This window comes from Neopsephotus bourkii, unplaced genomic scaffold (genome assembly GCF_033783945.1).
Source record: "Neopsephotus bourkii isolate Nb327-2 ecotype Australia unplaced genomic scaffold, CSIRO-AGI_Nbou_v1 NB_894, whole genome shotgun sequence".
Lineage (NCBI taxonomy): Eukaryota > Metazoa > Chordata > Aves > Psittaciformes > Psittacidae > Neopsephotus > Neopsephotus bourkii.
Genome location: NW_026901388.1, coordinates 3,725,861 through 3,747,237, shown reverse-complemented (window position 1 = coordinate 3,747,237; position 21,377 = coordinate 3,725,861). Strand labels below are relative to the sequence as shown.

Genomic DNA, 21,377 nt, shown 5'->3' with positions numbered 1-21,377 from the left:
CATTACTTTGATAGTTGCCAAAGCTTTACTGGGGATCCCAAGTTTTCCTAAAGTTTCACCTTCTATAGCCATGTGACTGTGAAAGTCAACAACTCTTCCTTACAAAGGATACACATATCTGTTTTCAGCCCTCACATCTATGAAGAAAAGCTGTGAAATGTGAAGCAATTTCACTCTCAAAGGTTAGAAAGCAGGAGAAAAATAACATTTATTTTAAATCATTCCACTTCAAAGCAATGACTGATTACTGATGACATGCAATTTAATTGCATTATTATTTTAAATTTGACAATTGCAGAAAAGCCATGAAAATACTCCAGGGAGTTTATCTTTATATCTGCAAAAGAAGTAATCAATGTAGCAAGGACAAAAAAGTATTTTTTTCTTCTTGATAAACAATATTACATAGTGAAAGATACAAATCTTTGGTATCTCCATCTGAGTGTACCTTTTACCAAACACCTCTTTACAAGACGAAAAAAGGGGAAACGGTTAACATTTTTCAAATAGAATCACAGAATAGTTAGGGTTGGAAAGGACCATAAGATCATCAAGTTCCAACCCCCATGCCATGAAATAAGTGGCCAAGTTTTCAGAAATTACAGATACTGACATTCTCTCTCTCACTGGCCCCAAAATTATGGCTTTCTAGTTCCATGCTAAAAACCCAGTAATTCTCACCCCTAAACTGACTTCTGTATGTGAGGTCTGTCCTTAATTTAACATGCAGAATTACAAAATCAGTATAAATAAGAGATAGTCCTAAGGTGCAAAATTTTAATTTCTGTTTTGATCCAAATTACTCTAGTAAACTTACTTTTAAGACTGGAAGCATGGAATTAGCCCATATTAATTCCTATTTTGTCCTGGGCTATTAAATTATTCTATTTCCCAACAGGGTTGGAAGCAGTGGAAAGTAACTTTATAAAAGTATTTGGCTTGGCTTCTAAATACGCCTTTGCTTTACTGTTAGAGAAACACAGTGATGCATGCAAACTACCTTCACCCATGCTGCCAAATAAATAAGTTTCAGGTTTGCTTGAAAGACTTCTCCACATTGGGTTCATTCCAAAGTTGACTTTTCTTAAAGAGCAAAAGATAAAACAGGTACAAAAGCTACAATGCAAAGCCCTGTAAAAGGTCAGGTCCCTTGGGTATGGTTTCAGAAAAAGCAACAACTGTAAAGTTTCTCTAAGACTTAACTACAGTACAGCTCTAGAGGAGTTATATGGATTTCTCCTCAGTAGTGTTTTCCATTTAAAATATTATGCAAGCATGAAGGAAGAATGCTTATTGTAGTAAAATTGTTATTATATTAGAATCAGGCATATTAGGAAGCACAGGACTAAGGCAAGGCTGTTTTCAGCAAAAGTGACTATTTTTTGTAACAAAAAAAAAAAAAGGAAAAGGATTAGTGGATTTGGGGCGTTTGAAATACTATAGAAGAAACAGATTTAGGCACATTTTCGTCAGAAAATCAGAAGCACAGCGTTGATTCAGGTAACTTCCCAGCACTTGCAACAGAAGATTACTGCTACAATATTCGAGAGTCGTAAGGGTTCTTGAGTTACAATCCCAACTCTCAAAGTGACTCAGGTACTTGAAAGATGACATTTTAATGCTTAAAGAGTTCAGAATGCTAAACTGTCTGAGTTTCAATGTTTCCAGAATCAGAAAGTCCCTTTTTTTTAAGAAAAGAGACTTTGCAACCCTTTTGCCAAACTCAGCATATTGGCCAAAATATGCCTAGGATTTAGCAGCCTTGGTATTACTGCAAAAGTATCAGTAAGAAAGAGTCCCTAGTGAGGAAGCAGGACCACTGGCGAAAGTATACTGAAAGTACACTGCTAGTCCTGTTAGATCTGGAAATAAATTCAAATTGATCCCTCAGAAAAGTGAGGAACCTGCTTATTCATGAAGCATCTTGTAATTAATTATACTAATGTGTTTCACATCTACCTGCAGTTGAACCTGAGGTTTATCATAGGCATGTCACATGATTAAGAGACTTGTTATCTGCAACCAGATCTTTTGGTAGGTGCACAGGAGGTTGAACAGGAAGCAGGAGTGTTGTGCTCCCCATGAGTAAGTGGCTTCTTGTCCTTTATCGCGTATCCATGCAGAGGATTGAAACAGTGACTGCACAACTGTGTTTTACTCATGTAACAATGTGATTTTCCTATGGGCTACCTCTTGTGATGTCCACCTTGGATTATTAATATCTGAATTCTTCTAAGTTAAAGAATTTAGAATTCTCTTAAATTCTAGAGAATCAACTACAGTCTAAATACATTTTATTAACACAATTTTAACCTTGGTTCCGTAATGTTTACTCACATGAGCTATACCCTTGAAGTCCACTGAATTTCTTGTGTAATTAAGGACTGTGTGTTCACAAATCTAGAAAATTCACACTGCTGCTTTCAACGTTGTTTAAAAAGGTGTCAATGAACCCAGAGGAAATACCTTTCTTGGCATATTACAGAGATGTATTCTACAGATTAGCCACGATTACTATAAATATTTTATGTAGAAATTGTTTATGTTGTCATTAAGATAACTGCTAAAAAAGAAAAATGGGGGACTAAACCCTAGAAAATCTCTTAAATCTGCTTCCATTATTTCAGTGACTGTTTATGCATTTCATGATGAACAGTTCTATGACATTTTTAATAAAGACAGCTTTGACAAAATCCAGTAAGCAAGGAAGCTATTACTAGTCTTAAGTGGTTTTAGCCATATGGTGATCATCTCCTGAAAAGCTTCCATAAAAAAGTCTCACTTGGCGAATCTCTCCCTACTGTTTCACAGGTGTGCAGCTCAAAGCCTACAAAACCATACTTAGCAATATACTGAAAACTTTTTTATTATATGATTATTAAGAAGAAATGTGTTTGCTTCGCAAAAGGTAGGCTGCAAAACTCACCCAAATCATATCCTTCAAAAGTGAGATTTTCTTGTAACTAGCTTAAGTTTAGCTAGCACACTAAAAGGACCACTGGGAGAGAAGAGTGGAAGAGAAAGGAGAGGAGAATATTTCAGTTGGAAGAGACCTACAACAATCATCTAACTCAACTACCTGACTACATTAGGGCTGACCAACAGTTAAAGCATGTTGAGGACATTGTTCAAATGCCTCTTAAATGCTGACAGCTTGGGGCACTGACCACCTCTCCAGCAAACCTGTTCCAGAATATAAACCGTATCTTGGAATATGCAGAAGATTAATCAAATTCCAAACAGGAATCTCAGAAGTTAACTGTGACAGACGCTGTATTTGCCCCTGGAGATTAGTGTACTTCCTCACCTAACACATAAAGTGGTGCTACAAATGTCCCTATGCTGCTGGGGAAAAATAAAACAAACACAGCAAAAAGAGACACTTTAGGATAGATGGATCCTCTCTGAAGGTCCTTCCAGGTCAACAATTAAACCACCCTGAACAGGGAATGGCTGCCCAGCTTTGCAGATACAGCCCAGGGCTGGAGATAAAAATAGAAATTCTTCACAGGCCACAGCTCTTAGGGCACCATGAAACACAAGTGGTAAATGGGGTAATAGTACAAAACAGGGCACTTACTAGTTCTTATGTCTTTCAGATTATGCTCACTCCAGGGGTGAGGGCAGCTGTCCTGAAATTATTTCCTTCTCAGTGGGAACAATGGGATTAGGTTACCTGACAGACTACTACAACATGTCCAACACAGCATATTGTTTAACAGGCAACCAGCAAACACTTTGCTCAGAGTAACATGTGCCTGAGCACACCGGACCGATTACACACTTTCTGCAAAACTGGAATGAAAGTGGACATTGGAATAAAATCCAAAAAGTTAAACTGGTTTAAAACTAGATTTAATGTGTTCCAATTTCAGTGTTTAATACTGACTAAAAAATTTCAGCTGATACAGTATTAGGGAAAAACAACCTTCAGTTTTCTTCGTAACTTTTAAAACAATGTTTTTGTTCTTTGCAAATATAATCCAATTTTTGTTCTGGCTTTGTTTGTAAGTCAAGACTTTTATTTCAAAGTCTCACTTTTTGTCAGAGCAGCGAGGAAAACTCAATTTAAGATAGAACCTCAGGCATGCAGTATACATCAAATGAAACTGAAAACACATTTATTCCCCATTTCCCACACTATAAACAACACAAATACTTCAGCACACACATCCACAAATTCCACAATCCCAGCCACCATGAAGTAACAAAACAAGGGAAGCTTTGAAAATTAAAATAAAGCAAGCTTAGCTCCCCTGTCTTCCCAGGACTTGGGACCCTGTGCTGCTCTTCACCTGGACACAAGTGCACACGTGTGGGAAGTCCACCTGCTTGCTGTCCATCGCCCCTTAAGAAATGAAGTGCAGTGTTGCAGCTGGAAAGACATGAATAAGCCCTTCTGATGTGGTCCTCTGCCCCCAGATCCCTACCTGTCAATTAGCAAACAGCTAGACAGAGAAATTACTAAACTAAGATATCACCCAGAAGACAATTGTGTTATAAGCAACAAACTTCTCTCTTATTCACAGCCTCCCAAGGGAAGGTGGGGAATTGGTTCCATCTCCTCAGCTCCCTGTGTTACATTTATTTGCCGTATTACTCATATGTAACTGTAATCACTGCAGAATAAATTCAAATTCATTAACTCCTATGAAAGTTTGATGGGCATCATATACTAAAACAAAGATGTGCCAAGAATGCTGAGGAAGGCTATAAACTAATCCTTGTCAGATGTGAGGCCTGAGTGGGCAAAGCAATAGAAAGTATAAACGAAACATCGATTAACCTGATTTTTCTGATATGAATCAATTAAAAGACAGTACACTGAAAAAGAGAATCCTGCTGAAGTAAGTGGGCATGTCTGGGCACTGAAAACTTAAGAACTTGCTTAAGTGCATTGTTTAACTAGAGACTAAAACAGGCACATAGACTATTATTATACATATTAAAAAATACATATATATACACATATACATATTATATATATATTCTAGCTATAGCTATTTTTTCCACCTCTTTAGTTGTCTGGCAGGGCTTTCCTCATATCCCTCTGATTACATCACTGCACCCATTTTTCCTTGTCTTCCTAGAGTCAAATTATTCACTATTTGCAAAACACATTCAGACTACACTCTTTCTTTTAAATCAGCCTCTGAAGGATCAGACCCTGGTTGAGGCCATGTTTCCAAAATGATGTCAATGGGAGCCTTGTCCAAGAAGGGACTATAGGATTCAGCTGTATGTGAAGAAAGGGTTTGAAATTATGGAACATAGTACCAGGATAAGACTTTATATTTCAAACATATATTTATTCTTTTTACTAAAACACTGAAGAGTGATTTACTAAATCACTGAAGAGGAGTGGGGGATGTCACTATAGAAAACCATATGGTACTTGGATTTCCAAGCCAGAATTGTGCATAATAAATATATATAGAATCCACTGGTATTCTCTTCTTTCTGTTTATTCTTTACATGTCACCCAGAGAAACTCTGGCCAAGCACCAATCAAACATCCAGCAAGTTACAAGCAATCTAAGCATGGGGGAGAGAGAGAAAACAGATCACCAGTGGGCTCATAATTAGCAACCTAGACCTGGAAGGAGGCGTTTGGGAAGTGCCTCTGATCCGTCTGGATTCCAGCGCTCACCGCACGTCACGAGTGGTTTCGGAAATTGAGTTCTCAGTCTCTGCAAGGGGTAGGGAAGATATACACAGTATTTTTGGCTGCACTGAGCAGGGGCATGTGTGGAGCAGCTGCAAAAGCAGACATCCGTCTGCTCCCAGAGACCAACACAGGAACAAAAACACATCTCTCAGCGATGACAGCTAACTTGCTCCTGGTGTCTGCTGGGAAAGCTGTGGCTCCCTACCTGTGGCACACAGGGCTGTTGTGTTTATTTTGCTTCAGACAAAAACAATGCATATTGTCCTCCTCATCACCTTGTGATTAGAAGAGTAGTTGAAGGAGCTACTGAAATACATAGAAGATCTCGAATAGATCTCCATAGGAGCCAATCTTCTTACCGAGGGTCTAGCTCTGACAGAGCAATCTTTTGGTCTTTCCCTCTTTCCTTCCCTGCTCTCACCTTCTTTCCCTTTCCTTTCCTTGAGGTGTGAGAGTTACCAATCCCCAATTATCATTTCATTCCTCAGAACTAATAAAAGGATTTTAAAAAATGCAGAACAAGCCCAGAAGTCAATACCCAGTACTTTACTAACAGGAGCAGCTTTTACCATTGATCACCCTCGTCATCACTTTAGCCAGAATCTGGGATGTTTTGTGTTGCACATTCTACATAGATGTTGCCGCTGTACAAACGGTGCAGACGTGACACATTAGCATTATGTAGAGTGGAAGTCACATAATTTTCCATTTATAAACATGTAACTTAAATTAATAATAAACTTTTGCATACCACAAAAACAACAATAATTCAGAATCTTTTTGAAGCAACCAACCAAACAAAAGTTGAATCTTCAATATGGAAAACAGAGGGGCTTACACAGATATTTACATTTGACTAAGAAATTGGTGCCCAAAAGAACCTTTCTCTGTGTCAGAAACAGATATTTATCATGGAAAACATGCTTATCAAATGTTGCCAAAAGGGTAATAACCACACATCTGTTATTCTTCAAATATGTATTTTTTAAAACAGTTGGTATTTATTTAACATATAATAACAGTTATTAAATCATTCTTAAGTCTGTTTTGTGGAACCATAATGTAAAGCATCACATACATGAGAGAAACACCATGGGAACAAATGTAAAAGGGGAATAGAAGCACTGTAAGTAGCTGCATAGTTCAGTAGTTACCAGTCTTATTAGAAAATGCAACTCAGAGAAGAGTACTAAGGGGAACACTGGAAATCTGGAAACCCTGAAGGACAATGAGTTTTAAGAAGCCCCAAACTGTTCATTTAATTTTTTTAAATTACTAGGTAATTTCTGGGTCACAAATACATAACAACAGATTTCTGCGATAACTACTGAATATACTACATAAGGACATAAACTCCATCATCTGCTAGCTCAAACTAGAGAGATTTAGATTTTTTTTATGAAGTTCTCCTTTTGGTTTTAATTCCCTGCAGTGTGAAGTGGCAGCTTCCCTGCAGTGTGAAGTTGTCTATGGCTCTTTCCAGGCTTTGGACTGCAAGCCTCACCCCAGCTGTGAGCTGGGAAGATCCTACCGACTGCGTTACAGAAGACCAGCTTAATGTCTGACCTAATCCTCTTCTCTCTTGCATTTTAATAAGCTTTATGCATTAAGCTCTCTTTTTAATTGCTGGAGTAGCCAGGAAATAATCACAGTCACTGTTAATTGTTCATTAACTTTCACTTCAGAGTTTGAGTGAGCCATGTCTACTGGGCCGTTTGTGTGACTGAAAAAATCTGAAGCCAGTGAGATGAACAATGCCTTCTGAAACACGTTTTTACTCATATTTGGAACAATATAGAACAGAGCGGACTGCTTTCCAGACATTTTTATGAATATGGGGGGTGTCGTCTAAACATGCACCAATAATGAACAAAAAAACCCCTGGGTTTGTTGTACATTATTTATTTAACAGAGGCAAAAAAAGGCATCCAGTCATCCTATTTATCCACAAGTCTACTTGCTTTGGCTTAGGTTATTAGAGAAACCATATAAGATGACAGTTGGCTTGATGTGCGGGTATCACACATGCTCAGCATTTTAAACCATGTTTCTTGTCGGACAGCATAATACAAGCTAACATTTTTCACAATTCTCCAAATTTCTCCAAATATCCAGTCATTTCCTGGATATAAAGCTACTTTACTCGAGCTCCACAATTTTTAATTTCTCTCACACTGAAAAGCAGCATCCTCAGCTCACAAGTAATGCTTACATAAAAGCCTCACAGTCAGATCTCTTGGTGCCCTTATGTTTGCCAGGATATGAAAATAACAGCAATGTAAACACTCTACTTTTACAGAACAAACATCATATAACTACAAAGCAGTGATGACATAACCTGTGTATTATCTGGGCTTAATTTTCTGCAAAGTAAACTGAGTGTCTGCATCTCCTGTTCATCAATGCACTCTAAAATGGCCTCTTAAGAGGACCATTTTATATATTTTTTTCCAGTTTTTAAACAAAGACATATTCCTCCTCAGGACTTTACTTCGAATGTCTTTCCTTTTGTGTATCTAGACATCTTGCTTCCTCCTGAACAAGAATGTGGTTGCTCAAACAACACATTCAAATGTAATTGATATTTCACAGCTGACTCAGGTGTACCTAAGTTAACAGCTTGTAGAGAATATGTTTTTAAATAGCAAAACCAGTGCTGCTACTCTTCTTTTCTTTGTATTGGTATACATAATATGAAAACAATTTTAGGGGATCAGCCCTAATGTAGCTGTAGCTCACTATCCTATCAATGGCCATACAGGGACGCCTACTGACTAGGGAAAGTATGTGGTGATAGACCCCCAGAATAATCTCTCAGGTCTGAAAGATCTGCAGACCTGGGATTTCTACTTCTGTGACTGTAAGTTAAGTGCACTTCCTGCATAGAAATATTACATATAGCAATGTGTTTCCCTTTGTTTACTTTGGAAAGTATTCCTTAAGGCATAAGAAATCTTAGGCAATGACACACAATATGATATTAAAGAAATATTGCTATAAAGGAGTTAACGCTGGACTTCATAAATATGTTATGGATCATTTAGTCAACCAAATGGTTAGTGCTGATACATTACAGTCATAAAAAGTCTAGCATTAAAATACATGCAAGAATATGACTATCGAAAAAAAACCCAAACCTTAACTGTTCTGCCTATTTAAAGGACTTTATTTCTTTTGTTTTCTCTTTTCTGGTTCTCTGAAAAAGCTGATGAGAACACATTTGCTTCTCTGATTATGGCAAGCCAAGTACATTAAAATTTTCACCCATCTGTGCTAACTAATGTGCTGTTTCAGTTAAAGTTACTCCAGGATGCAGCTGATTTCTCAGGATGCAGAAGTACCATCTGAAAGCCTTTCTTCTTTTCTAACTAGAGTGGTAATAATAGGATCTGCACAGTAACCTCTTCTATATATTTGCTTCCTCTAGGGCAGGGTTCTCAGCTGTAATTCACAGAATCATAGAATCAAGTAGGTTGGAATAGACCTTTAAGATCATCAAGTCCAACCTTTACCCCAGGACTGCCAAGTCAACCAATAAACGATGTCACTAAGGACCATATTTTTTGAACATACTTTTTGAACACTTCCAAGAAAGGTGATTCAACCCCTTCCCTGGGAAGCCTGTTCCAATGCCCAACTACCCTTTTGGTGAAAGTATTTTTCCTAATATCCAGTCTTAATTAAGAATTAAGAATTGTCCATTTTCCATGCTGCACACACATTTCATGTACACAGCTAGTGTAGGCTCTCCTTGTTGTTTTGAAGCATTAAGCTGGAAATTGCCACAAATAGAACTTCTTATGAACTCAGCTTAAAAACATTGTCCATTTTCCACTGGCAGTTTCAAACCACAGACCCAAGGTATCAATTCCTTCTAGCACTCCTTAAAACTACAATTTTTTTTCCATTCTGATGGAGACAAAGAACCCAGCATGTGCTAAGTTGTAATCTTAAAAGAAGAACGGAGCAATGAAAGAATCAATACTTTACTGTAGTGCTCTTCACACATGTGTGGTATTACGCTGAATGAAATGATCATCAAGAAACTTGAGAAAAGAGCACAACTAATTAAAAAGAACCTTACGACAATATCCAGCTTAGTAACTGAGAGTGTGCAACTTTCACTAATATCCAGATCTTTTCTTTTTTTGCAGTGTTGTCAAAAACAGTGTACCTCTAAAAAGACAACATATAGTAAGGTGTCACAGTTAAGGAACTTCTAGTTTGATTCTTGATTTGTCATTCTGACTTCTCAAGTTGGTGCTTATGAATCACAGCCCCCACCTACCCCAATGCTGTAATGAAATGGAATCACAATTTTCCTTTCAATCAATACTGTTTCTTGTGCTATCCTGCATAACAGAAAATACAGGTTTAGCAGACTTTATGTTTGCTAAAATTATTTTTTACAACTTCTAAAAATTCCCAATACTAAAAATTTGAGACGAGAGCATTTTTAAATTAATTTTGATCAGATACCTATCCAGTATACCTATAAATACCTATACCTACTAAATACTGACACTATGAAAGACTGCAATTTTCCACTCAGGTTGCCTGTATTACTGAGGCATTTTTATGATTATGGGGCAGTAGAAGAGACATATTTTTATTTAGTGATCTGATTAAAGTTTTAGAACATTTCTTACTGGTGGGAAGCTATGAAAGGAAAATGCCCATGTTTCTTCAGTTACAAAATGATAAGTATTTCAGACCAGTCTGGATTTTCAAGTTGTGATAAAAATACATGGCAACAAAATGTTTGGTTTTGTTTAAAAATATTTGGCCAAAATCTTTACAGGAATGACTGTACTGGTATCAAGAGATTTACAACAGAAATGAATTTGATCTCTACGTATTATTTGGTAAAGGAAAAGTGGTTTTATTGTTCTATTTTACTTTTAAACTAATCCTAGCTTGTAAAGCTACAAATGTACCAATTAAAATCTAGATTTCATCAAGACAGATCTTTGTCACATTTAAAAGTGATTTTCTTTTCTATGATTCCTTTGAAGAGCCAAAATTATATGTACCAATGTAATATCTATGGGTGTGACAATAAGAACAGATTTTTTTCCATGCACTTCTATGTCTATTGCACTGAAAAGAGCACCGTCCTTCAATTTTTCAAAAGTAATGTCTAAGATGGAAATTGAATATATTTAGCTGAACAAGTAAACCGGGTTTTGTTGTAACAAAAACTTCCTCTGGTGTAATAAAAATGTTCTGCAAGGTAACAGCCAGAATTAAAATGCAGCATGCTTTTTGTTTGTGAGAAAGGAAGCAAGTAAGTAATTTGCTGTTTCATATTATGGCTTTATTGATTTCAGAAAGACCTGACTCTCTGTAGGGTTTGCTGGGATGCTGCAGACAATATACAGCATGAAGATATGCAACATTCTTTCTTGCCCAGTCAACAGTGACCCAAGCATATTAGTGCACAATTGCAAGCTGAGGGAAAAAGGCAAAATTTCATTCAAGCAGACAGCAAATTCTTCTGCTTACCAATTTTAAAAGAATAAACATGAGATTGAGCATCTGCATTTCAACATCAGATCACTTTTTACTGGGCTTGGCCTGGTTTAATTTATTAGACATATGTTTCTGTTATGATGACCTTGTAGTTAAGTTTGGCTGCAAGAAGTTTTTGCACTTGAAGAATGCTGAATTCTGGGTTTTACTCTGATGCTAAATAGCTCCCTTCCAGCTTTGGTCTGCTTTCAACTTCATTTACTTTTGTCAACTAATACATCACAGGTTAGCAGTTTCATGGAAAAAATAATATGAGTGAGAGCAGTGTTTTCATTCATAAGTAAGACTTTTGCCCAATAGTGTGTCACCTTTTCTAATACTAGCATGCTGTATAGTTGCCAGCAAAGAAACATTATGAACCAAGTTCATATAGTGAATAAGTTGCTTCAGATAGACAGGGAAAAGAGGACATTAACGGAACAGCTGAACATGTATGTGTATGACACTGCATAACTTCCTCTCTAAATCTGACAACATAGATATGTTTGATCAGCTAAAATAAATAATTCTGCAAACTTTCCCATGCAGTTTTTCTTCCTTTTCTCACTGGTAAAGAAACAAATTTATGGCTTACCTTTCAAAACCAATCTGCCTTAATGTTTTCTCCCACGTTGAACCTATACAAAGAGGAGAAAAAACAAACACCCTCAGTAAAGAACCTTTATTGTATGAACATTCTTACTCTTCTCCTTTCCTTGTGCATCTGGGATCTGTATAGTAAGGTGATTTTTCCACCCCTACAGAAGTACTTGTAAATAACATCTGTTTTCCCTCGACTGAAGAACTGTTAAGGGAGGCTACCACCGGATGACGTAACTGGGTGGAGGGGTATCAGCCTATGTAATTTCTTTACATTGCAAGGCAGCCGGTCACTGCTACAGTTCACTGCAATTCCAAGGGTGGTCTCCTCTCCTAGAGCAATGTGATCTGTACATGACTTCTGAAAGTGCTGAGCTGGCATCTCACATCACGCACTCTTCACATTTCAGCTTTTCATTTTACTGCAGTGTTCTCCTGATTCTTGCTGAAAGCTTTACAGCTCCTTCTGAAATCCAGCCCTTTTATTTTTAAGCAAAAGCATGAAGATGTATTTCTGCTTTATTGTTTAACCCTTCACACTCATACAAACAGATGCAAAGGATTCTTACTCAAAATCATGAAGGACTCAGCCCCACAAACTATTCAAGTGGCAGACTCATCCGAAGAATTGCCCTCAGTGTTTCTGATGCACTTAATATAACTTTTACCTAGATTTTCTTAAATACACCCCCCTGCCCCCTGCAAGCATTAGGTGATCAGTTTTCAGCACTTGGTAGTTTTTTACTTATTGGCAGTCTCTTTCTTGCTACCATTATGTGCTCATTATAAATACAGGCTATTCTCAGCACAAGTATCTCATCATGCAGGTCTGCAAGGCAAATATGTAGGACATGAAGTTGGGTCATAGTTTGGTCTCTGTCTTTTTACATTCCTGTAGGAAACATAGCAGGACTGCATACAATGTAAGCAGCTACAGTTCTTTTTGAATGCTTCATTATACTTAAACTAAATTGAGAGAAGTAACAATAACACTTGTTGCTGATGCAGTCAATCACCTAAAGGGAAATAAAAATAAGGAATAAACAGATTCCCTGTGAGTGACATTTGGTAACACCAGAGAAACTCAGAAGCAAGCACCAATGTTGCCGAAAAGTACTGAGAAAAAAAGCACAAAGACATGAAAGCAAGTGATTTTGTCTAATTTAAATCTGGAAAATGTCAGGATTAAATACTTATTGTGCAGTGAGTGCCCATACAAAAACTATAACAGAATCATGAATTAGATTCTTCCTACTGCAGTCCAAGTCCTACTTCACAAATTAGTATGGGAAAAGTGGTGACATAACAGTATCAGTCAAAAAACCCTCGGCAGATATATCTCTTACCATCGCTATCTTTCCATTCTGGTAAAGGTATCAGCTCAGAAACCAGTGACCTGCCATGTTTGTAATATGGTATTTATCTCTAATCTGCAACTGTTAAATATTTGAATAAGATCTAGCAGACACTTTTCATCTTTGAATTTGGAGCACTTACTGCTAATCTAGATAAGAACTAAAAACTTGACCTCTAAAAGGTTTTGGGTTTGAGGTTTTGGGGGGTTTTGTTTGCTTCTTTGTTTTTTTTAACAAAACCCTAGCAACAGAATTCTTTCTACTCAATTGAATAAAACTTTCAGCTCAGCCCAAGGAGAATGTGGTAAATTTCTAAAGTAATGATACAATTTTTCAGTACAATATTATCTAGTATCTGCCTGGTTTGCATATCAGACTAAGTACTTTAAAATTGAAATTAATAAAAGCTAAAAAGTTAATTTCCTTATAGGCCTATGTCACGCAAGGCTTCCTTCACAGTTGCTAACTGGACAGCCAAAGAATGAAGCTAACATTGGCTTGTGGAAAATAAATTCCTTGTGTTAATCTCTGCTTTTTAGAAAGAGGAAAAGAAACTACATTAAAGTATATGTTCTTAATATCAACCGAATTCTGACATGTCACTCTGTACAGGAAGGATGTGGGTTGGCTAAGGAGGGTTGGTTCACAGCTGGTTCCAAAGGCGGTCAGTATACTCCAATATACTCTTCTGGAACCCCTTCACAGAATCACAGAATCAGAATCCCAAGGGTTGGAAGTGACCTCAAAAGATCATCTAGTCCAACCCCCCTGCAAGAGCAGGGTAACCTAGAGTACATCACACAGGAACTTGTCCAGGCGGGCCTTGAATATCTCCAATGTAGGAGACTCCACAACCCCCCCGGGGAACCTGTTCCAGTGCTCTGTCACTCTCACAGTAAAGAAGTTTTTTCTGATGTTCACATGGAACCTCCTATGCTCCAGTTTACACCCATTGCCCCTTGTCCTATCACTGGATATCACTGAAAAAAACCTAGCTCCATCATCCTGACACTCACCCTTTACATATTTGTAAACATTGATGAGGTCACCCCTCAGTCTCCTCTTCTCCAAGCTAAAGAGACCCAGCTCCCTCAGCCTCTCCTCATAAGGGAAATGTTCCACTCCCTTAATCATCTTTGTGGCTCTGCGCTGGACTCTTTCAAGCAGTTCCCTGTCCTTCTTGAACTGAGGGGCCCAGAACTGGACACAATATTCCAGATGCAGCCTCTCCAAGGCAGAGTAGAGGGGGAGGAGAACCTCTCTTGACCTACTAACCACCCTTCCTTCATCACTGAACTTCTCACTGCCAGTCGCTTCAAACTTCTGTCACACCCATATTTTCAACAAAAGGCTCTATAAACCTTTCCTGATGATACTTCAGGACAATGGACAAAAACCTTTTCTGTTCGGGACTGTTACAGCTACAGCAAGCGACCAATATAAAATCACTTTTAATTGTTCCCATTCAGTCCAAAGCAGGCAGGGATCTCAGGCCCATATCCAGCAGAGTACACAGAAATAAGAGGACCAAAACCAAGGTGGAGAAAGCTCCACCTCCATTTTACGGAAAAAAAAATGAGTCAAGTTCTGTTCTGGAATAACTGAATTGTACATTATTTGATCAGCACAGGGAGCTCATACTGTGGTGCCTCTATATGCCTGAGGTGAGGCAAGACTTCTGCCTGCACAACTGCCTACATACAATAGCTTTCATCAACACTGAGTTCATATTTTATAAAAATAAGTCTTCTAAAAACATCTTTAAAGCAGGACAACAAACGTTCTCACACACATTTATTTCAAGAAAACCCCATAAACCCCAAATTTAATGTGCAGTACAATAAATGTCAACATTTCATTGAGATAAATAAAGAACCACTCCATTAACATCTAGTATGATTTCTTCCCCAAACCCACCACCATCTGCATGCCCCTGGAGTATATCTGGTTTCATGTAGCACTGATGAATGAAGTAATTGTTAAAAAGATGACAGTGTCACTCCACAGGTAAGTGCAGGGCAGACAAAAGGAGTTCTCTATATAGTTTATGCAATCCTTCTGGCTCTGAAAGGGTATTCAACAGTTTTTGAAGCTTGAAGATTTGAAGAGTGCTGAAGAAAAGAAATCTCAACAGTACTTTTTAAAGCAAAGACTAGTGCTGGCATCTTTAGTGAATGTTTCTATGCTTTCCACTGTTGTGTATACTAGTATGAATTTTTCACCCCATGATTGGCTACACTTCAGTTGTATGATATATAGAGAGTCCTCCAGAGAAGGGGGAGAGGAAAAAAAGCAAAAGGGAAAGGGAATTGAGTCTCCACTGGTTTGAAATAATCTTTTGGCTGCAGCTGGCTAGCAGAACATGCTTTGAAATGCATGTGGCTCCTATGAAGCAAAGCCTGCCAAGAACACAACTAACATTTCATATTAAAAAAATACACATCTTTTTTATGGAGTCTTATTTTAAAATGTTTATGATCTAAACATTCTGTTTTAAGATTTGCCAATTCCATTCTCAATAGTATCAACTTCTACGTTGCACTAACAGCCAAAAGTAAATACCCTGAGGTAATAGCAGCACCAAGAAGAATAATGCTATTAAAAGTCTAGAAAACTTATTATTCGATTTAAACCTTACCCGGTGCTTCCAAAACATTAAACAAGATTTAAGTCACGTAACTCTCATTAAAATCAAAACAGGAGTTTTTCACGAATTAAGACTTGATTCTGCTCCCAAAGAAATCAAGCAGAATTTGGCTATTCAATTCAGCCTTTCTCTCTGCCAGGACTGTAGAAAACATTCACCTGTCGACTTTCAGATTCAGTCCACTGCTATATTTCAGTTGCTAAGTTAATTTGGCTTCTCTTTGCTTTCTGTTTTTTACCACCATGTCAAAAATACCAAAACTGTTTATAAGACTGCCTTAATCTGGTATCCATGTAATTAAGCTTTTGTTCCAAATATTTGCTCCAGAGTGCCTGACCATTCCCATCTTTTCCAGAGATTCTGTTTCACATTAACAGTGCTAGCTGTAAAATTCTTCAGAAAGAGGAACCATCATGTACTTCCAGAATTACTGCTCACACTTAATAGGAACAATGGTAAAATGCACATCATGCCACATACGTACTCAATGAAATCCTATCCTAAGAATGAGAGTATAATATCAGATTTAAGAAGACAAAATTAAAACCATCTTTTGGAAGTGAAAAATTGTCTTCTTTGACAGGTAGCCTCTCATTTATATGGCAGTTTCCATATTTGGGTTGTTTTGGTTACAACTTTTTGCTTACTACAAACTTACTGTGAACAAGAGGATACAAACTTACTGTGAACAAAAAGATTCATAATCCACTGCCAGACTGCTCACCTTTACAAAACATGAAGTTGCCTAGCCCTGAGGTGCCGTGGTAGGCTCAGGAAAAACACAAAATAACATATTCATAGAAACACAGAATCATAGAACACCAGGTTAGAAGGGAGCTCAAGGTTATCTGGTCCACCCTTTCTTGGCAGAAGCAGAGTCCAGACTAGATGGCCCAGCACCCTGTCCAGCTGAATCTTAACAGTGTCCAGTGATGGGCAAAAATATTGGAAAAGTGATTTTGAGCTATTCACGGAGGTTGTGCAACCATTCCCTTTGAACTGTGTGATGCCCTATCTGCCACAGAAAGGTACAGCTGAGGTTTGTAGCTGGCATATTTACTACCCTTTTGTGTCCGTGCTGGTCTTTTAATACAGTTCAGGAGAGTCTTTCTTGAACAAATATTTTACCATGCTTTGATTTGCATGACAGAGTGACCTCTGAGTGCACAAACTGGATTCTTTGCACATGAAACTAAACCGCACCCCAAGGACACAACTGTTGTGTTTCAACCACTAATGGGCATTAGGTCCGCATGACCAGACCAGAGCTAATCCACACTAAACCCTGCTAAAAACATGTGTTGTGTGGTGTCCAGGGACGCTGAACTAAATGCTTCACTCCTATCATGCTATGCTGCTTGCTAAGGCAGATGCAGCTCACTCCACCACTCCCAGTCCCAGTCCTGGAGTACACCCCCAAAAAGCTTTCCAGCTATGGTCACCTCAAGGGTCAGGGTATTCACCTTAGCATTGTTTTCTGGGCTGTATCCATATCCACTACAGTGAGCAGGAGCCTTTCTACTGCCCTGTACAAGCAGGGCTGGACCAGATGCTCAGCACAGCCACACTCCCCACAAAACACCAGGAAGCCAGTTCTGTAAGGAGCAACAGCAGATTATTTCATTTTTAAAACAACTCCTCAAGGAGAAGAAACAGGGAAAATCTGGGCTACTACAGTGTGCTGTGCATACAGAAGAGACTGAAACCACCAGTAAAACAGAAGTGGAGGGCCAGTGGTCTAGGATTCTGACTACATGAAGAAAATGATTACTGAATACATACCAAGAAAGAGGTCATTCAAAGAACAAAGTCTTTACTTGCCTTCCACTCATACCAGCTTTCAACAGTTTTTTGACTGAATAAGGAGTACAAATTTGATCCCTACATGATAATGTCATGGGAAAGATTTATTATGTATTTTCTCCTGTGCTGAAAATATTAAATTATTATTGTGAGATAGAAAATTGCTTTTCTATTAAAAAAAGAAATCTTGACTCATTTCATGTTAACCGGAAAAATAATCATCATCAAAACCACTACTTCTCCTCTAAGGAGATTTTAATGAGTGGGAACTTTTAATAATAAAATGAGCAGACTAGGAATATAGAGCAAAGTGCAACAGTACTGACACTATGCTTGTGTGTGTGCACAGAGATGCATACTGCTTTAAAATGAGTATTAAGAAGACAACAGCTATGGTAAAGCGATTAACAGCTGTATTTGGCAGTCACCTCTTCCAGTCTGCAACCTTGCTGGGTCCTCTGGGAATCCAGAAGGGTCTGAAAAGCTCCCACACATAAGTGGGGAGCGTAGAAGCAATTCCACTGCTAATCTATATTCTTTGCTTTGATCTTGATTAGCATCAGAATTAGCAGGCTGCGGAACGACTGTTTTTAAAATTGGCGACGTAACTTAAGGTACATAACACAATGTGAAATAATCCCTGTGAACCTGGGACATAAGTGATCCGGCATCCTGCCACTCACTGGTCAGACTGCCACATGGAGGCAAGGACAGATCCCAACTCACTTTGTGTGATGGTAAGATCAGTGTCTCTGAGCCTGATCCAAAGTCGATAGAAAAACTGGACAGATTTACATTGAGTTAATGGGCTTTGAAAACAAATAGCAACAAGAAATAGTAAAAAAAAGTAATCTGTTTTTCAGTTACGTAAATAACAGCTATTATTTCTAACCCACTAATAAACTACTAAGGCATAGTGTTGCGTGGATAATTCCTTTGGGAGAATAGGAGCAGAGGAAGAAAAAGTTTTAGACTTTAAACATTAAATGGGACACATTTTTAAACATGAAGATTATGTATTTTTACATGAGAATCACACACATCATTTCATATGTAAGGATGACTTGCTAATTAAACAGCAAGTTTAATTCCATAACAGATGTGTAGAAGAAATAATAACGTGGAGAAAGGAAATTTGGGAAGGTGCTTTCTACATTTCTTCTTCCATGCCAGATACGTTTAAAATGACAGATGGGTAATAAAGCAAACTGAAATTGGCTGAACTGCTTCACTTTTTCTTTAATTAGCTTTTTCAGGATGACAGGTTCCATAGTTTTTATAAGAATAATTACTTCTTTTGTCTGCTTAGATATAGTATACCAAATCATTTATAGGCAGTCTTACCCCTATAAGACACACATGCTTTAAACCACTCTTATTTTCAGCCCATTTCATTTTGAATTTGCTTCCTGAACAAGGCATCAAAACATCAAAACCCACAGCACGAGAAAACCTTTATGGAATGTGTTTCAGATGAAACCTGAGATAGCTAGTTAATGGATAGCTTTTTTGTTCTTGCTGTTTAATCTATTATTTATCTATTATTTGCTGCAATGGTTGGTTGGTATTTTTTAGCCCAAATTTCCAAGAACACTGGAGATTTGTATTCATTCTGGCATCTTTTCTTTTTTAAATAGACCTGCTCCTGTGTCCCCATGACAGAAGACTACTGCAAAAAAGGATGAGAAAAAGGACTTTACACACTGTGCAAAGCAGAATTTTGTAGGTGTCCTGGTTTCAGTAGGTCACTAGCACAGAATTATTCTGCAGGAGTAAAGGGGGAAAGAATCAGATGGTCCACAGAAATAGCCAATCTATGACTTTTTTTTACAACAGAAAAGGGTGTCAGGGCTCTGAGGAGCAGCCTCGAAGGAAGGCAACATTTCCTGCCATTGCCTTAGGGGATATCAACCTCAAGTCAGAGAGGCTTAAGAGTGGAGGAGTTCGGCTCCAGACCTTCTAAAAGGAAGCCAAATAACAACAAAACGGGCCCATTTTCAGACATGGAAGACTGGCTTTACTTTGTTTTTCAAAATAAAAACAAAAGAACTTTTAAAGAAAACTTCTAAGTTTTATTTTTCATAAATGTGAAGAAAATTAGATTTTTTCCATTTTTGTTGGCAGAGAAATTCTCTCTTCTGCCACCTCAACCAACATTGTTCTGTCTGCTAAATAGTATCTTGGAAGCAAGGTTTTCACTTCAGAGCATAATTGACAGGCATCCTTCCAATTTCTAGAGCTAGCCTCTGCTTAGTTTTACTGTAACATAATACACTGTTGTGAATAGTAATGTCAGCCTAGTTTCAATGTCAACCTATGATGAATATATCCAGTGTACCAGTGCAAGGAATTTGCTTTTCATTGTCTCATTTTATCTTTTTGTCTCACCAGAAGGACAGGTGAGCAAATGTTTCTTCTGGAATTCTGCAGCATAGACATAGGAACAGGGGAAGACAAATAACAAGTAGGTCTTCAGGAGCATATCAAGAAACTATGGATGAGAGCAAGAGAGTCAGGAAACTAGGAAATCTTGCACAGAAACAGGAGGAACATTATGATGACAAAACCCCAGTGGTGGTATCTTTGACTCCAGACATTTTGTAACATATGTCTCTTGTTTTTTTTACATTGATACAAGATAATACAGAACCATTTCATTCACTTACTCTCAGAGATCTCTTCAGAAGAGAAATCTGGATACAGAGGGATGTGCTCCTCTGGGCAGTAGTGTAAGGCATGCACACAGTCTCAAACAACTGAGGAGAAGGAAATGCTTCCATGAGATGTTATTTTTCCTCCCTAGCAAATATAAAGATGGCTTATCTACTTCAGCTGACAAGCATAAACATGTATGCACTGAACAAAGGGTTATTTTTGCTTTAATTTTCTTTGTATTTTCAGAACTTACAATTCTGTGATTTCACTCTAATTTTCTCAAAGCTCTAGTCTGTGAGAACAGGAAAGCTGTTCTCACAAACAGCTTTCATAAACAAAAGCTCCAAGCTCTTCCACCTTCCAGCTCCTATTCCTCTCAATTAAGAAACTACAGCTATTGAGCTGCTCAGGGAAAATGAACAGGCAAAAGAACTAGAGAAAACAGAAGGTGATGGGGTGCCAGTCACAGACTCAGCCCAGTTCTTCACTTCCAGACATGGGTGCTTTTAAAACACTGCTGCCATTCCCTGGGTGAGGAGCTCACATGGGCAAGGGGGTGGTGAGGAGTTTAGCCAACTTAGACTGTGAGATGCAGCAACACCAGTCTTCACCCAATTGCGTCTCTCTCTCCAAACGCACAAGTACACATATTTCAGCATGCCCTGCAAAGCCAGGAGACGAGCATCCTACTCTGCCTCCTGCAACTTGTTCCCTGCTAGCAGGGGACAAGAGGCACAAGTAAGTGCCACTGATCTGTGCTCTACTTATGACCTGTGAAATAGCTACGCTGAAGCCACTAGAAATGCCCAGGCAGATTTCATACTGTTCCAATGCCATGGGATTGTGTTTAGCTTCATCTATAATAGACTGCAGGATTGCATCCAGTGTGCTAGCAAATAATTTCCCAACACTTAATTAGTTTTCATTAGGATGCCACAAATAGCATGAACACTATCAACAAATTAAAGAAACCACTGGCTTGACTAACAGTTTCCATTTTTAAAAGCACTCCACGCTTTATCTTGCACACTTCCAATAGTTTACTAATAGTTTGCTATTTCTACAGTTATGCACTTAATTAGGAGTATTAGGAGTAATTTCTCCCCATTTATTTTGGCTAAGACTAAACTAAAAAGTA

General features: G+C 38.1%; 1 protein-coding gene across 1 annotated transcript in view; it reads right to left on the bottom strand.

Moving 5' to 3' along the window:
• The window catches only part of LOC133214517 (piezo-type mechanosensitive ion channel component 2-like), a 234,233-nt gene that overhangs the window by 82,452 nt on the left and 130,404 nt on the right, over nt 1–21,377 (bottom strand). The window contains exon 5 of the mRNA XM_061357455.1: nt 11,775–11,817. Coding sequence (XP_061213439.1) covers nt 11,775–11,817 — 43 coding nt within the window. The remainder of the gene's footprint in view (nt 1–11,774; nt 11,818–21,377) is intronic.